At 38.9% G+C, this 17156-nt stretch overlaps 1 protein-coding gene across 12 annotated transcripts in view; it reads left to right on the forward strand.

The window, feature by feature from the left end:
- Positions 1–17156, forward strand: part of LOC118643644 (probable ATP-dependent RNA helicase DDX60) — a 103941-nt gene that overhangs the window by 65821 nt on the left and 20964 nt on the right. For 8 of the 12 annotated variants that reach the window (XM_036281900.1, XM_036281899.1, XM_036281903.1 and 5 more), the window contains 8 exons: positions 1632–1790; positions 5192–5339; positions 7185–7337; positions 10093–10197; positions 11761–11961; positions 14416–14520; positions 14795–14936; positions 16510–16631. In XM_036281900.1, coding sequence (XP_036137793.1) covers positions 1632–1790; positions 5192–5339; positions 7185–7337; positions 10093–10197; positions 11761–11961; positions 14416–14520; positions 14795–14936; positions 16510–16631 — 1135 coding nt within the window. Of the gene's footprint in view, positions 1–1631; positions 1791–5191; positions 5340–7184; positions 7338–10092; positions 10198–11760; positions 11962–14415; positions 14521–14794; positions 14937–16509; positions 16632–17156 lie in introns of those variants that run through there. The other 4 variants (XM_036281906.1, XM_036281908.1, XR_004962020.1 and 1 more) reach the window with 4 other exon arrangements.

The following is a 17156-nucleotide window of genomic DNA, read 5'->3' on the forward strand; positions in this document are numbered from 1 at the left end:
AAAGTTTAACTAACTTTGATGGTGTACTATAGTATTGATTACTATTTTGGGTGCCCATTTGTTATCAGAATGAATATTTAAAAATATACCTTTCTAGTTTAATTTTAATAAAATATTTTTACTTGGGCTTTTAAAGGTTACCTTCTTTATTTAGTTCCCTTCTTCATTTCTTGTTTTCTTTTTACTATTGTATTTTTCACCTAGGTCTTGTTAAATACCTAGTTCAGTAAAACATAGATTTAGTAAATTCCTAGGTTCCTTGCAAAACAAATAGAGTGTTTATGAATGCAAGAATCCCACATAAAATTAAAGTATTTTTACAATAAACTAGAATATTTATTGGAGGGATATTTTGCTGTTTTTAATTTATAGTTATGAGAACTATTACTTACAGGCACTAATACCTTGATAAATTTTATATTTACAAGTGGACTAGTCTCTAGTTTAAATACCAAAGTGCCTGCAAGTCTGGACCTCTATCTAGGTCCCTAGGCATTTACATTACAAAAGATAAAAAGCCCAGACCCTGGATACACTTGTGGATTGTAAATGCCAGCAACCTCCAGGGTTCATCTGGTATCTAGAAAAGCATCAACATTCCAGAAGGTTAGTATGAGAACCCAAGATTCTTTCCATCCTGCCTAAAGAGCAAACTTTTACTATATGATCTCACTTATATGTGGAACCCAAGAAAGTCTAACTCCTAGAAACAGAGAGTCGATTAATGGTTGCCAGGGACTGGGGGAAAAGAAATGGGAAAATGTTGATCAAAGGGTACAAACTTCCTGTGATAAGATGAATAGTTCTGGGGGCTTAATATACAGTGTGCTGACCATAGTCAACAATATTGTAATTGTGTACTTTGAAGTTGCAGAGTAGATCCTAAATATTCTAACCCCCCACACACGTGGGCACACACACACACGTGGGCACACACACAAAGTAGCTGTGAGACAATGGATGTGTTAATCTTATGGTCATTTTGCTGTTATACATGTATCAAATCATAGTGTTTTATTTCTAAATGCATACAATGTTGTATATCAATTATATCTCAATAAAACTGGAAAAAAACAAACAAACCCAGTAGGCACTAACATTCACAAAAGATTTGGCTATTAAGAAATCTGAACTTAAAAAATATTTGTTTAATAGTAGGGGCCTTTGACTCTATTATGGACAGAACTAAAGATCAGTATAATTAAAAAGAACAACCATAACAACAATAAAAATAATAAGAGAGCAAAAATCCTTTGCTTAAAAAATGTTCCCCCTCATTTTTTGCGAGGGGAAGGAGGCATCCCTCTTCTGTGTATAAATAGAGAAAGCCCATTGTCTTCAGTCCCTTGCCCGTGGCTTGTGGGACTGCTCCTAGGGAAAAGTTTCCATGGGCTCTCATTGCCATTGCGGCTGGGGGGGGGGGGGGGAGCAAAGAGCAGAACTTCTTATGCATTATAAGGTAGTTATTAAGGAATCTGCTGACCCAGAACACCTTGTGTGCCTATTCATGATAAAGATGGGTATTGAAAACTCAGAAGGTATATGTCAGGGTGATAGCGGTAGATGGAAGTAGACTGCATTGTATTCATGATACTCTTTCCAAGGGGAGCATTCTTCTCATTTGTTTCCAGATTCAAATTAGGAACCGTAGAGCAGAGCGCTAGAGCGGTGAGCACCTTTTTGAAGATGAAGCAAGAGAGAGAAAGGCCTCCCAAAGCTGACAAAGAAGCCCATGACATGGCGAACAAACTTCGAAAAGTTAAGAAGTCCATCGAAAAACAAAAGATCATGTAAGTATTTCACTAGCACAGTGGTGAAAATATTTCACAAATCTCAGTAGGAAACATACATTGAACGCGTGACAAGGAAGTTCAGGTTATTGCTCGGGTGTGTTTGCAAACTAAGGAAATTTGGGGCGCAGAGGGTAAAGGTAAGTGGCCATATTATGTCTATATTTCTAAGTTGTATAGATCAGTCTCATTTAGGGACTGGGAAAAGCTGGGTTACAGCCTGTGAGTATTGTTAGACTGTGTACGTGACATAATCATCTCTCAAAATAAGCACATCTTTGATACCTAATGACTCACTCTCTGTTGGCCCCTCAGCAGGCTGAAACAGAGTTGACCCACATTGCTCTGGGCCACACCATAGCTGTGTCACTGATATGCTATCACAATCTCTTAAGTGACATAGATTGGGCTTGAGAAGGGATTAAAATGCCAGTTTTATGCTCGGTAGACCTTTGCTCTTTTGAGTCCTTGTCCTTGTTCTCCGTGTCTAATTCTGACAACTCCGGTCCAAAATATCCATTCTCTTTATTATCTGCTCCATCTTTGGTCACTGCCTGATTTAGATGCCCATCATATCTTTCTTGCAGAGGTCTGTTTTGGACCCCAGTGCCTTAAGGTTCACCACTCTCCAATCTAGCTAGCAAATGATCTGGCTAAAATCAAATTGATTAAATCATTTCACACTCAGTCTTCCTTATTTCTTGCTTACGATGGAAAAGTCCAGAGACAACATAGGAGGTATAAGCCTTTTCAGTAACTGTTCTTCTGATTAGACAACTTTTCTTTTTCTTTTTTTTTTTTATCCTCATCCGAGGACATTTGTTGATGTTTTGTTCAGATAGAGTGGGAGGGAGAGAGAGAGAGAGAGAAACATCGACGTGAAAGGGACACATCGAGTAGTTGCCACCCGCACAACCCAACCAGGGCCGGGGACAAACTGCAACTGAGGTACGTGCCCTTAGCAGGAAACGAACCCGGGTCTCTTGGGACTGCAGGTCAACACCCTAACCGCTGAGCCAAACTGGCCAGGGCTGGTTAGACAACTTTTCTTCAAGTCACTAGAAACTACCATTTCAGGTTGAATTGATGACCAAAAATATAAGGTTCTTCCTACCTTGCTTAGCCCCTGGGCCCTGTGCTTTGGAGAGGACCACTTGGTCCTCTTCCATCTGCCTCCATTCCCATAAAATTGTGTCAGTGGAGCTTAGGAGGCACGCCACCCGGAGCTCACTCTCATCCTCTTAAATTCCAAGCTGTTAGGGGAGCCAAATTTGTCAAGGTAGGAGGATGGAATGTATTATTTGACAGTTTATAACCTTGATTTAAAACTTATAAATAGTTAGTCCTGGCCGATTTGGCTCAGTGGTTAGAACGTCGGTCCGCGGATCAAAGAGTTGCAGGTTCGATTCTGGTCAAGGGCACACACCTCGGTTGCCCTCCCCGGCCCTGGTCGCGGTCGTGCAGGAGGCAGCCAGTCGATGTGTCTCTCTGACTTTGAGGTTTCTCTCTCCTTCCCTCCATCCCAATGTATCTGAAGATAAATAGAAAAGTATCCTCCAGTGAGGATTAAAAACCAAACAAAGCCTCTTTTAGCACTCTGTTCCACACTCCACAAACATAGGGCCAGGCTTTTCCACGGTCTCAGCATTCTCCCCTGAGTTAAGGGCGACGTTAGTCGGAACTGAGAACATTTGACAACGGTTCACAAGTGAGCTCATCTTCTCATATTTGGAGTTGTCTTATGGGCACAGTTAAGAAACAAACCGAAAAAGCTAAGAAAAGGGGAGTGATCTGGATATGCCTAGAAGGCGATTGTCCTGGAATAAAGGATAGTGCAGTCTGGTGACACGAGTTATCTAAACCAGGGTCTGTGGAGCGATGTCAGAGGTCAGATCCGCCCGTGGCACCGGCGAGATGGGATCTGTGCAGGGGATTCCCTGAAGCGGTGCGCTCGTGAGGGACTGCATGAAAGTGAGGGAAGCTAAGAGGGAAGGTGAAGAGATAAGCAAGGCCATGAGTTTTGCTGGAATGCTGCCTGAGCCTGGTCCAACAGACAGAGCTGGGGCAGCAGAGGATTGTCCCAATTTGAGTCACGGTGGCTGACTTTTGTACCTCCTATCAGTCAGTTGCGGGCTGTGGGTCACTCCCCATTCCCAAGAGAGGTGGTAACCTCGCAGGAATTTCCAGAAGACTGTTGTCAATTGTGGGCAATTCCCCAGGGGATGGAACAGCCCAGAGCCCTTAGCAACCAAACTCGGAGCAGCTATAGTTCCGCCACAAGGAGAGAAGGAGAATGGCCTGCAATTGGCAACGTGGAACAAGAAGGATACCAGCCTTACCTGCAAGCCCAATGTTACTGTTAGGAGAAAGATATCAGGGCAAGAGGAACAGGGAAACTAGGGCAGGAAATTAGACACAGCCAAAAAGTTTTGCAGGCCGCTTGTAGCAGGGCCTTATCTTGAGAACAAGGTTAAAACCTCTCCTTCTCACAGAAGAATGCAGGAGAGGAGGGGGAAGAAAGGTGGGGGAATCAAAGACCACTTAGTGCAAATCATCCCGAAGTTGTTAGAACAGCAGAGAAGAGGAGAAAAGAAGAGTATAAACAGAAAAAGCTAGGAGTTGGAGTTTAGTTGCCAGGTACCTCCCATAAACTATGGGAAAGACATGACTTTTAGAGTTAATCTGTACCAGGATATTAGCAAGAGAACTTTTAATAAAACCTTATAGACAAAAGGATATATAAGGCAGAAACCACCCACCCTACTTGCTCTTCAGATTAGCTGAGCGCCCGTCTGTGCTTCATAAAGCAGATTCATAGGTTTGCTTACTTTGTTTCATTAATAAATGTGCATGCCTTAACATTTTAATAAATCGACTTGCTTTAATGTTTTAATAAATTCACTGAACACAACGCAAATATTATCTACTGCCTCTTATATAAATTCTTTTATATGAGAAGACAAGGATCGAGGTTGGAGTCAGCCCACTCCCTCTGATTCAAGGGGCTGTGCACTTAACACCTTCTGGTGTCTGTGAGAGGTGCCTGTCACATTACGAAGGCTGAGAAAGAGGAAATGATCATCACTTTAGCAAATGGAGCACTTTAGCAAGGGGGAGTGAAGTCACACGGGAGAAGTGGATTTGGCAAGGAGGTTTCTTTTAGCAAAAAGGGAAGGATACATTCAGAAAAAATATGGGTACATAGGGAATTTTTTGATAGGAACAACACAATTCAGAGGCCACTGAATAAGTGCATTAAGGGAGCGGACTGAGTCAGGATAGTGCAGATGTGTATGTATAGGAGTGAACATCGGGGCTATGAGGGAGATTTGGGAAGTCTTGGGCTTCCTGAAGTGGTCAAATTTGATTATTTGTTACTTAAAATTTATTTTTATGAGCAGCGATGAAAAAAGCCAGAAGAAGCCCAGAAAAGTGGATAAAAGCCTAATATATGAAGCTGAACATAATAATCTACTCAAGAATCTAGAGAAGAACTTGGAAATCCCTCAGGAGTTCTCATATGCTGATCAGAAAGCCGTGGACGCCGAGGTCAGCACTCCCAATGAAATCATTTCCCAGGAAGTGTTCCACTCATCGGCCAGTACTTCTCAGTGACAGGCAGTGGCGAAAGTGATAACTGAAAGGAATCTCTATCAGATTGGTCGTCTCTGCGTATTACCTCCTGACTACACCTAATCCTTCAGGGGTCTGCAGAGCATGTCTAGAAAGGACAGGATTAGAATTTATAGATTATTTCTTGCTTATTAGCCATTAACTCCTGAAAATGCCCGCCCTTTCATTATTTGTTTCTGTGATGCTGTTTTTCCAACTTGAATTCAATCTCACATGCCTCATTTAAATATGTGGGTACTTGTGGTCTAATATACTTTAAATAGTATACACAGACTCTCTCAAAATCAGAGAGAGGCTTTTTATATTAGAGTCAAAACATTCCACCAAAAGAACATTAAAATATTTACAAGTGGTATGACATTTTTTCTTTTAAAACTTTTTAAATAAGAAAACAATTCATGCTTATGGTAGACAAATTTAAAAATGCAAATTAGTAGCAATAAAATCAATTCCATTAATCAGAAGTAATCATTGCCCTTCTAGATGAACCTTTTGTGTCTTTTATTTGTGATTACACGAATACATACACGCGAAGTATGATATATATCCAATCTGTTGTATACATGTATACATTCTTCTGTTAGCTTTACGGCCTCTTCCTTTCTAAGAACAACGTATTTACATCATAATTTTAAATAAATCCTTGATATTCTGTTCTATGGATGACTGACTATACAACTATATAAAGTACCTTACGGTTTCTTTTTCTTTTTCTCCTCATAAGCAGAGCTTATTTTTGTACATATAACTGTACACAAGTGGATTTCCTCCTTAGGGTATAAATATTTTTAAGGCCATTTATGACCAATTTACAATGAGAAGTAAGCACTCCCAGACCACGTAGGGTAAGGAACCTGCTCCTTTTGGAGAATTTTCTGTCTCTCTCCCTACGAGCTCCTAAGGCTCCACTAGAGAGCGGATCTGCCTCAGGCGGGAGCAGGTCATGTATTCACACACCCTCTGGGTCTCTCTCTTTTTTAAAATGTGTTTTTATTGATTTTTTTTTTTTAAGAGAGAGAGAGATAGAACCACCAATGTGAGAGAGAAACATCAATCAGCTGCCCCTGCACGCCCCCTACTGGGGATCGAGCCCACAACCCAGGCATGTGCCCTGACCAGGAATCGAACTGGGACCTCTCAGTCCATGAGACGATGTTCAATCCACTGAGCCACACTGGCTGGGCCCTCTGGGTCTTTTATCTACTTTGTTAGTACTTCCCACCCCTGAAGCTGTGGAGGTGGTGGTGGTGGTGAAACAGTGCAAGAGTTTCTGCTCAAAGATTTGGAAATGTTTCCTCTAGTTACTGTTGCTTCTGTAAAATGTTCTTTGCACTCATGTTGAATCCTCAAACAGTTGCTTCAGCTCTGCCCAGTTTTTCTCAGTGGTTAGAGCTTCGGTCTGTGGGCTGGAGGGTTTTGTTTTCGGTTCCCGGTCAAGGGCATGTACCTGAGTTGCAGGTTTCATCCCAGCCCTGGTTGGAGTCTTGTGGGGGGCAGTCAATTGATGTGTCTCTCTCACATGATGTTTCCCTCTTCCTCTCTCCTTCTCCCTTCCTTCCATTCTATCTAAAAATCAATGGGAAAATATCCTCAGGTGAGGATTAACAAAAAAACAAAAACAAACAAACAACAACAAAAAACAGTTGCTTCATGTGGCCAAATGATTGCATACTATGTCATTTTCATTGAAACACTTTTTATTGATTTAAATTAAAATCAGATAGAAATGATCACAATCCCTAAAACTCTTGCTTCTTTCAGATTCTGCAGATGGTGTTTGATCGAGTCAAATTCACAAGAAAAGGTGCAGATCTGAAAGCTTTGGCAGAAAGGGGTATCGGATATCATCACAGATGTTTGAATGCCAAAGAAAAACAGTTAGTTGAAATTCTTTTTCGGAGAGGATTTATTAGGGTAGGTAAATATTTTCATTCTAAAATTTGAAGCTGTGCTTACAGAAAATTGAATACTCATGAAAAGTAGAAAACAACCACTTTTTCCTCATCTAATTATGTCTTTTTTTTTTTTATGACCCTTGATATGACTGCCTATTTTCCATCTCATTGAATTGAGGGAGACTGTTTGAAGTTTATCATTCAATGTATCTGTTTCATGAAATTAAAATAGTTGCAAAAAAGATACTTTCCAAGTATTTCTATAATTAAATTAGCTATGCTGATCTTGGTCCAATCCCTTGCTTTTTCATTTATAGTATCTAGGGAATTTTGTCAGCTGTTCATATAATTTTAGCTGCATTCTCTCCTGGGCTTGGACAACACTTTTAGTAGTGCTTTGATCAGATCTTTTCTCAAAATAGCTAAAAGAAGAGCAAGAACGTGTCACTTCCTCGAGGGCCACTGCATATCTTGGCAGAGTGTTTAGATGTGTCATTCCAAAATGCTCTCTTTTCATTGATAGTGGACAAGAGATTTCCTGAAATAGCTTGCAAACCAAACCCTTGTTATGTTTTATTTATGTCCCACGAAGATGCATGGGGATAGTCTGGATAAATCCACAAAGAGGGTTTATATAATTGCCTAGTAATTTAAATCTTTAATTCTATTTAAAAACAGACCCTAACTCCTTCAAATTACCCATATTAATTTTTTTGCGTGGTGTACATTTTGTGTGTGTGTGTGTGTGTGTGTGTGTGTGTGTGAGAGAGAGAGAGAGAGAGAGAGAGAGAGAGAGGGAGGGAGGGAGACTGAGATTGAGTTTCCTACTCTGGGCATTATCTTTTAATTTTAATAAATATATGTGAGGAAAATCTGACACCATAACTAAAGGCTAAATCTGTAATCTGGAGAAAAAACCCAAAATATATCATTAACAACTTTGCTTAGCTTTTCTCTTAAACAATAAATTATTTATTTATTTTAAAAGTCAATTATTTTAAGAGACAAAAATTTTCTGCAAGATTATGAAATCGAGGGAAAGAGGCACACCTGTTTGATCAGCATATCCTGTGTCTAAAATAGCTCCTGTTAAATAGTACTTGCTAGATCATTGTTAAAGTTTTGTTTGGATTGATGACTGTGGGCTTGTGAATGAATTCACAACTAAGAGAGAAAGGGAGGAAACTGATTAACTTTCCCCATAGCCAGGGAAAGGACCCATGCACGGACTGGCAATACAAGGGCAGGGCAGGAAGAGTGAGTTGTTCTTTTATTGGGGGCTTTGGGAGTAAAGGGCAGATGTAGGGGGGGTTTCTTATCATCTTTAGCAGGCAAAGGGGGAGGAATGTGGACTGGGGGCTGAAGGATTTAGTTGCCAGCGAGTCATGTGTCAGGTTCTGGGTCCAGTGTTCCAATAACCAGACTGTTACTCTTCCCATGATGTCAGGTAGTCCTCCTTGTCCTCTGATTAAGGAGAATGGACTGCATTTCCAGGTAAACTTCTGAGGCTCACACCTCTCAGCCAGGTCAGAATGAGCTTTTCCTTCATCAGAACCAGGTCAGAATGAGCTTTTCCTTCATCAGAACAAAGCAATCATGATTAGCATCGTAAAAGATGATTAACATTTTTCTAACTATGGCTAGTGCCCCACTATGATTAGTTTTCTTACTCTTCTGGTATTTTTTATTAATTCTAATATTCCTTCCTGCCCCTCTCAGTTCAGTAGAAAGATGGTTTGAAGTTGCAGACACCAGCCATCTCCGTGTTTAACTACCAGGTGCTTCATAAAAAAGAAAACCCTGTTTTTTATCCTTACAATCATGATAGAAAAGTGACCTGGAAGTAGTGATAGCTTTAATACAAAGAATACATTTTTAAAAAGGTATTTATTCTAGTTATGTTATAAATTGAATGTTCTTTTTTCATTTTTATTCTTATTAAATACTTTGTTGCATTCTGACAGATGTATAGATCTCTGTTGTAGAATAGAGAAAATTGCCTCATCTACTTGACCATTAACATTAACCATGGCACATAGGATAATCAATATAAAGGGCAAGAGAGGGCAGTTAGCAATACCCAGCATAATGTGAAAAAATAAGCCAAAGTGGTTTGTATAGTCAACTTTCCAGTTTGCCCCTTTTCTGGTCAGTTATCATGGCAATTCAGGGAAGAAATGGAACTTCACTTTGCTCTTCTTATTTAGATGTGTTATTGCCATAGAAATAACCTTCACAAATAAAGTTGTGGTGATGGAGTAGGCAATTGCCCAGGGTTTGTAAAAGCATCATTACTGTCTCATAGGGAAATTCCCTTTCTAATCGAGTCTTTCGTTAAAAAATACTGATTGAACACTACTCAGGTGCCAGGTGCTCAGTGTGGGGGTGCAGTGCTGAATGGGGCTTGAGGTGCAGGGCATGTAAACAAATAATATTATTGGAGAAGGTAGCCATGAAAGCTATGAAGGGAAATAGTGTAGAATAGGGACAGAAATAATGATGATAGGGGTGCTTATTTTGAATATGGTGGGCCGTAAATTTCTCTTTGACATTTGAGCCAGAACTGAATAAACTGGAGAAAAGACTATTTAGAAAAGAATATTATGTGCTAAGCAAAGAGTGGCTGGTATGACGGCCCTGAGCTGGGAATGTGCTTGATGTGTTTGTGAAATAGCAAGAATACCGCTGTGGTTTAATTCGAGTTCAAAGTTCAGCAACTCTCGTGTTTTATAGAAATCCTATTTTGTGAGGTAATTGGTTTATTCTCTTTCTAGGTGGTGACAGCTACCGGGACCCTTGCTTTAGGAATCAATATGCCTTGTAAATCTGTGGTGTTTGCTCAAAACTCAATCTATCTCGATGCTTTAAATTACAGACAGGTATTGTGATATGCATTGATTCTCCATTGCATTACTAAGATATAGCCATAAAGTAGTAAAACACAATATGAGTCTTTTATTTACAAACATGCTACAGTTTATGGGTTAGCACACCTTGACATTTCTTCATGGCTGACTGTCATTTTTAGCTGTGTTTTAATGAAAAGTTCATGTGACCTGAGGTGAGATATGCAAACTGCCTGATCCTTCATATCTGTATAATACGAGTGATATTTACTATTCCATTGCATTTGCAAGAATTAAATGGAGTAATTTATAGGGAAGATATGCATTGAAAGTGCTCCATGAGCATTTACTTGTTCATTTCCTGTGCACATGATATTTTTCTGTGGAGCTGTCTTTAATAGTTCTTCTTTGCTGCCAATACACATTCTATGACCAAGCGCCCTTTTATTATTCTCCTATAGTGGTGTTTAGTTTTTGCCTTGCAATTTATTTTCTACTATCTTTCATCAGACATTCTTGGCCTTGTATTATTAAAACAGTTTTCCTGAATTTCACTTCTCCTTACTTGAGTATGTCCCGCATGTGTGGTAGTTTGTCTCCAAATGGCTTCCCTGCTCAGGAACATCTGATGAACATTTTTGCTAGAGGCATCAAATTTAGATATATCAGCCAACATTCATGTTTTTATCAAAGTGCCCTCGCTCCCTTTCTCTCTAAACACATCTTGACATCCCCCTATAGTCCCTGTTCCTTATTTCCCCCAAATGTACCAACCTCTGTCCTTTTCATTTCTCCTCCAGCTTCTACACTGTGTGTGATCTCTCCTCCCATCTCCACTTTGGGAGTCTCATATTTAGGGGTCTGGAGCCAGGGTGTTCTCCAGAGTCAAAATATTAGGGATTGACTCCTGGATCTCCCAAACAACGTCCTGGTTGTTTGACTCTGGGCATGTTTCTTATACTCCCCATGTCCCCGTTTCTGCACTGTAAAATGGGGATAATGTAAAATGGGGATAGACATACCTCATGTAGTTGTGAGGTTTGTATAAAAATGTTTCAAGGACTTAGCACATTCTAAGCACTTAAAACTCAGAACTAGTATAACTTCTGTCAAGTTTCTTCTTAACTTGCTTACTAGAAGTAGCGTTTCTGACTTTTATCTCACTCATGTATTTCCTCAATTTGTGCACAATTTTTATGGTGCTTTGTAATTCAACACACTTGTCTGTGAGAGAGAAAAGTATGAGGGTAGGAGAGGCAAAAAGGGAGAGAATCGATATAATAACTGAAGCTGTAAATAAACTTGAAATGAGGGTCTAGTCTTTCTTACTTTTGTTTGTTTGTTTCCTCTCTACATTATACAAATATCTAGCACAATTATTGGCATGAAATAAATACATAGTAATGATAAATGTCTGATTTTCAGCTCTGTCTTAGCCTTGGTAAGTTTCCTAAGGGCTATATAATTGGATTTTACTTTCAACAATCTAATGGTGGCAGATAGGCACAATTTCCTTATTCCTACACAATGTAAAGTCTTGATTCTAAATGTGATATTAAACGTATTTTGGTAAGTTTTACACTGTTCTGTTGCCAGATGTCCGGACGTGCTGGAAGACGAGGTCAAGACCTATTGGGAGATGTATATTTCTTTGATATTCCCTTGCCCAAAATAGAAAAACTTATAAAATCCAATGTTCCTAAGCTGAGAGGCCAGTTTCCCTTCAGCATATCCCTGGTTCTTCGACTCATGCTTTTGGCTTCTAAGGGAGATGACCCAGAGGACGCCAAGGCAAAGGTACTGTGCTTGACATTTTCTAGGGCAGTGTTCATTACTGGCCTGCCTGACTGCGGTCATGTCTGCTATTCTTTTAGAAGTCTGTAGCAATAACTTTCGGTTTCATCAGTCTTTATTGCTTTGTACTGTCTTGAATAATATAGGATTGGGAGGGTCTTGTCTCCGTTATCAATCATAGAATTTGTGGCAGGATGGTCATTTGGAAATCACCCCAGATTATGGTTTTCGTGTGTGATAGACATTGTTCTATAGTAGTTAAGGGTGCTAGCTATGGACTTAAAAAAAAATCTGGGTTAGATCCCTGTTTCTATCATTAGAAACAAAAAGATTTGTTTTTATGATTTTGTAATCAAAGGGTTTTGTTTTTTTTGTTAATCCTCACCCGAGAATATTTTTTCCATTGATTCTTAGAGAGAGTGGAAGGGAGTGAGGGAAAGAGAGAGAGGAGGGAGGGAGAAACATTGGTCTGAGAGAGATACATTGATTGGTTGTCTCCTGCATTCCCCTGGACTGGGGCCAGATATTGATCCTGCAACCCAGGTATGTGCCCTTGACCAGGATTCAAATGTTTGACTATTTGGTCTGCAGGCCAACGCTTCAACCACTGAGCCAAACCAGCCAAGGCTAAAAGTTTATTTTTCATAAAAAGTAACCCATGTTTATCAAATAATATTTGGATAATGTAGAAAGTTGAAAGAAGAAATAAACACCCATACCTGGGTTCACTATTCAAAGACAATTACATTATCATTTTGGTAATTTAAAAGCCATTTTTCTAGGCATTTTTCAGAATGTGATTATACATTTTCCTGAAGGTTTTTTCCTCAGATAAATATTTTGTGTCCAATCCCAAAATGAGAGATTTGAGATTCATAATTAAATAATTTTATTTCCATCTTTTTAATATGCAGGGACCCCTCTGCTCTGGATATTGTAGGACATGGTAGGACATGGAATACTGCAGTATCTTATTTTCTTCCAGAACAATCCAAAAGTTATAAGCTTTTAAATTTGATTTGCATTTATTACCAGAGTATTTGGCGATGTCATTCATTTCTGATGATTCTGTTTTATATGTTCTATTTGTTCGAGGACAGATCTGCCATGTAAGAACATGGTAAAACAAATACTATGACATCTCATTGAATCTTATATATTGCTGGTATGTGTGGTGAAATAGATACAGGAAATATCTATCCTATTTCATATTCGTTTATGTGATGGTCAGTCAGGTGAGGCTGTTGCCGGAGGAAACGGTCTCTTGCGAGGTCACAAGAAAATAATTTAAGGGACACAGGTGTGGACGTTTAAGCATAGTGGCAAGATTTACTGGGCTGAAAAGACAGAAGGTGCCCTCAGGGATGCAGACGGTAGTAGGCTCTCATAGCAGCTGCCCGGAGGTCCTTGCGCCTCTCTCTCTATTCCCTTGGTTTCAGAAACAAGCAGGCTGTCTGTCAAACGGTCCAACCTGTTTCCTGGGTTCTCCTGGGGCCGCGCCGGGCCCTCCCCCTATCCAATCCCTGCCCTAGATTTTCCCGCTAGACTCCTCCCCTTTAGGGTCGCCATTTTGGCTCCCACTGCGCCTGCCTCAAAGTGCTGCTTCCTGATTGGCCCCTGTGCAGGCACCCAGCAAAGGAATTTCCGCCTTTCTGTGAACCCCTTCCTCCGTAATCTGGGCAAAGAACCGGCCAGTGGTTTTCCGGGGAGATTGGAAAGGCTGTCTTTTCCCCTAGTGGCGATGAACATCCCTTTGGTGGAGGATGCAGCTGTCCCCTGGGGTGTGTGTGAAGCTGTAGCTCCCTAGAAATCAGGCTTCTCCTTTGTTAATGCCCGACTGGCTACCTTCACCTACAAGACCACATCAGAAGACAAAGGAGAGACCCCAGAGAAACGAAGGATTATTCCTGGAGGTCCTAGAGGCAGGAGGCGCAGCGTGCCATGCAGGGCTACATGCAAAACACCAGGGTGCTCAGGGGGCAGAAGACAGGAGCCGTGGGGAAGTTTAGGCCACTGCCTTTATGTGAGCTTCTACAGGACAGGCAAGACGGGTGAGTGTAAACAGTGCAGGACTTGCTAATTTGAAAAATTCTGGAGGGCTTTGGGCCATGTCAGTGGCCTCTAGCTGCCTGGTCTCTGGCTCTGGCTCTGGCTCTGGGTGCTTTATGGCAAGAGAAATACTGGCTTAGTGTGTGAGAGTTAGGCAAGGGAATGGTTGGGGGTATACACTTGAGTATGGCTGGTGTGCCGAGGATAGGCATGCTTTTAGGCAAGTTGTTATCTTATGTGTCAGCTAGCCCTGAGAGGGGTAGTCTCTTCCCAGCCAGAATGGCTTTTTAAGTTGTCAAAGCATCATAATATACAGAACAATTTAAAAAAATTGCATTACACCTATATCATTTACAAATGTGTTTTGAATCACTAACATGGTGTGACTTCAAGTATTCTTCTTTAAAGGTGCTGTCAGTGCTAAAGCATTCATTGTTGTCCTTCAAGCAACCCAGAATCATGGAGATGTTAAAACTTTACTTCTTATTTTCTTTGCAGTTCCTGGTGAAAGAGGTATGATTGTACTTGGTCTTTTTGTGAAATAAGATTGGTACTATCTCTCTTTCTTATGCTCATCTAATTGTAGACTTTAGAATGTTATACCTAATGATTAACATTACTTATAATTGATATAATTATCAAAATTGGGTAAGATAATGATTATCAAGCTCTTCTGTTGGCATTAATTACTATTTATTATTATTTTAAACTGGCACTTAATACATTACTTATTGATGAATGCATATGGTGATTTGAGTCAAACTAATAGATTATTTTTGTTCTTTAGGGCTATTTAGATCAAGAAGGCAATCCCATGGGGTTTGCTGGCCTTGCAGCACATTTGCATTATCATGAGCCTTCTAATCTTGTTTTTGTCAGTTTTCTCGTAAGAGGCCTTTTCCATAATCTCTGCCAGCCAACCCAGAAAGGTAAACTTGATGTTTCTGTGTATAGTCTAAAATTAGCAACAGAGGTTATAGTGAAGTTAGCATTTCAGGAATATTTTTTCCACAAAGAAAATACAAGGTATTATTCAGATAATTTAGAGACACCAAATTAGATAAAATAAAGTTTCATATGACTACTAATATAGATTATATGGGAGATAGCTGTTTTTTGATACCTATTTTAAAATGTCAACTTCTTATTAACTTCAGTGATTCCTTGACTCCAGGACTCAAAACACATGAAATAATATATAATATTTTAATAAACATTTAAAAAAATTAAATTTAGCATATGCTCATCATAGAAAAAGGAATGCATTATATTAAACATAATATTTACTATTATTTGTGAATATTTTCTTCCAGTTTTTTCTTTGAATATAATTGTATACTGTATTTAAATAGCCAATAGTGTATTAATTGCATAATCTAGAATCTTGTTTCCCCCCTAAATATGTTTTTGCCAATATTATGTAAATTTTTATTAATTGCATTTGCAATGCCCATGTAATATTACATTGACACAGGTTTTTATATTAAAATTAAATAGACCCCCTAAGTACTCTCTCTGAGAGAAATGTTTCCCATTTTTTAGAGTTCCTAATGCCTGGTGAAATCTGCCTTTTACAACATTACTTTATCTTCTATCATGAACTGATAGAAAAACTCTATTTTTACACAGTAGTTGTAGTCACTGTGTTCTGAACATGCATTGTTTTGTGAAACAAGGATACTCAGGACGTTCTGCCCTTCCAAAGCTCTGTAATAGGAGAAATAATTTCACGCAACAGGATGTATAGCTTGTGTTTGTTGCCGTGTGTGCATGTGGAGAGGACAGTATATGTGGTTATATACACGGAGATAGAAAATTTGGTAACTTTATAAGGCAAATAATATGCCTATCACTATTTTGTAAATGAGGAAACTGAGACACAGAGAAGTTAAATACATTGCCATAGTCAAACAAAGTTTAGTGTCAGAGCCAAGATTCAAATGTAAGTAGTTTTACTCTAGAGCTCAAGTTATTAAATGTGGCACCCTTTAAACCACTACAATATAATTATCATGTGTTGTGATGGATAGAGAATAAGTGAAGTTGACCATATCTTAATACGAGTGACAGGAAGATAAGGTAGGGAGAGGTTATTTGTGAGCTGAATTCTGTAAAACCTTAAATACTAGGCTAAGGAGATTGGATTGTGTTTATGATACATTGAGATAAAATCAGAGACTGATGAATAGGTGAGAGGTGCAATCATAAAATGCTTTAGTAAAACTAATCAAAGACCGAAGAGGGGAGAATGCAGCTAAGGAGATAAGAAAGGCAGTTTGTGGTTGAAATAATGAAGGTTGAAGTATGGTAGGAGTAGCGAGATTGAGAAAGAAGGCATAGACGTAAAACTACCAGCATATAGAGCCATTCCTTAGTTGCTATATTTGTTAAAAAGTTTTAGTTTATGTGATATGAAATGCAAAGTAATATTTAATTTAAACATTAAAAATGGGATTGGCATACTTTTTTACATTTGTTAACAAAATACTTTGTTTTATGTAGGCTCAAAATGTTTTTCTCAAGATGTTATGGAAAAGCTTGTATTAGTATTGGCAAATCTGTTTGGAAGAAGATATCTTCCAGCAAAATTCCAAGATACTACTGTCAAGTTTTATCAGTCAAAGGTAAAATTTATGATTCTGATAACAATGAATAATTAAGATCATTAAGTCCTACCACAAATGATTCATCAGCAGTAGAATTTTATTAGATGCAGGATTTGTTTCATATACTAATAATTTTTTCTTTCTGTAATCATTGTTATATTTAATCTGTAATTCATAAGTTTCCCCTATAAAGCTATCAAAAGATTAAATGCCTTGAGGGAAAAGTTGGATAAAAATTTTGCTCATGTTTTCTATTCGAAAGCACCAAATTATAGCATTCAGAAAAAGTGTAGGTAATTATACATTAAATGAACTAATAGTTCCCATCATTGAATCTATAGTTCTATAGTTCTCTTGGGATTGTTTTTTACCTTGAGGTAGGGCTATGGATAGGAAGTATATGGTATAAGGTATAATGTGCTTACTGAAAATATATTAGAATAGTCATCTATGAAATCATCTCTTTACTCTCATAGACTAAAAGCAGGAAAACCCTTTTATTTGCAATTTTTTTTATCATGATTTCCTATCATTAAATCAACA

The sequence above is a fragment of the Molossus molossus genome, unplaced genomic scaffold (genome assembly GCF_014108415.1).
Source record: "Molossus molossus isolate mMolMol1 unplaced genomic scaffold, mMolMol1.p scaffold_m16_p_4, whole genome shotgun sequence".
NCBI classification, from domain to species: domain Eukaryota; kingdom Metazoa; phylum Chordata; class Mammalia; order Chiroptera; family Molossidae; genus Molossus; species Molossus molossus.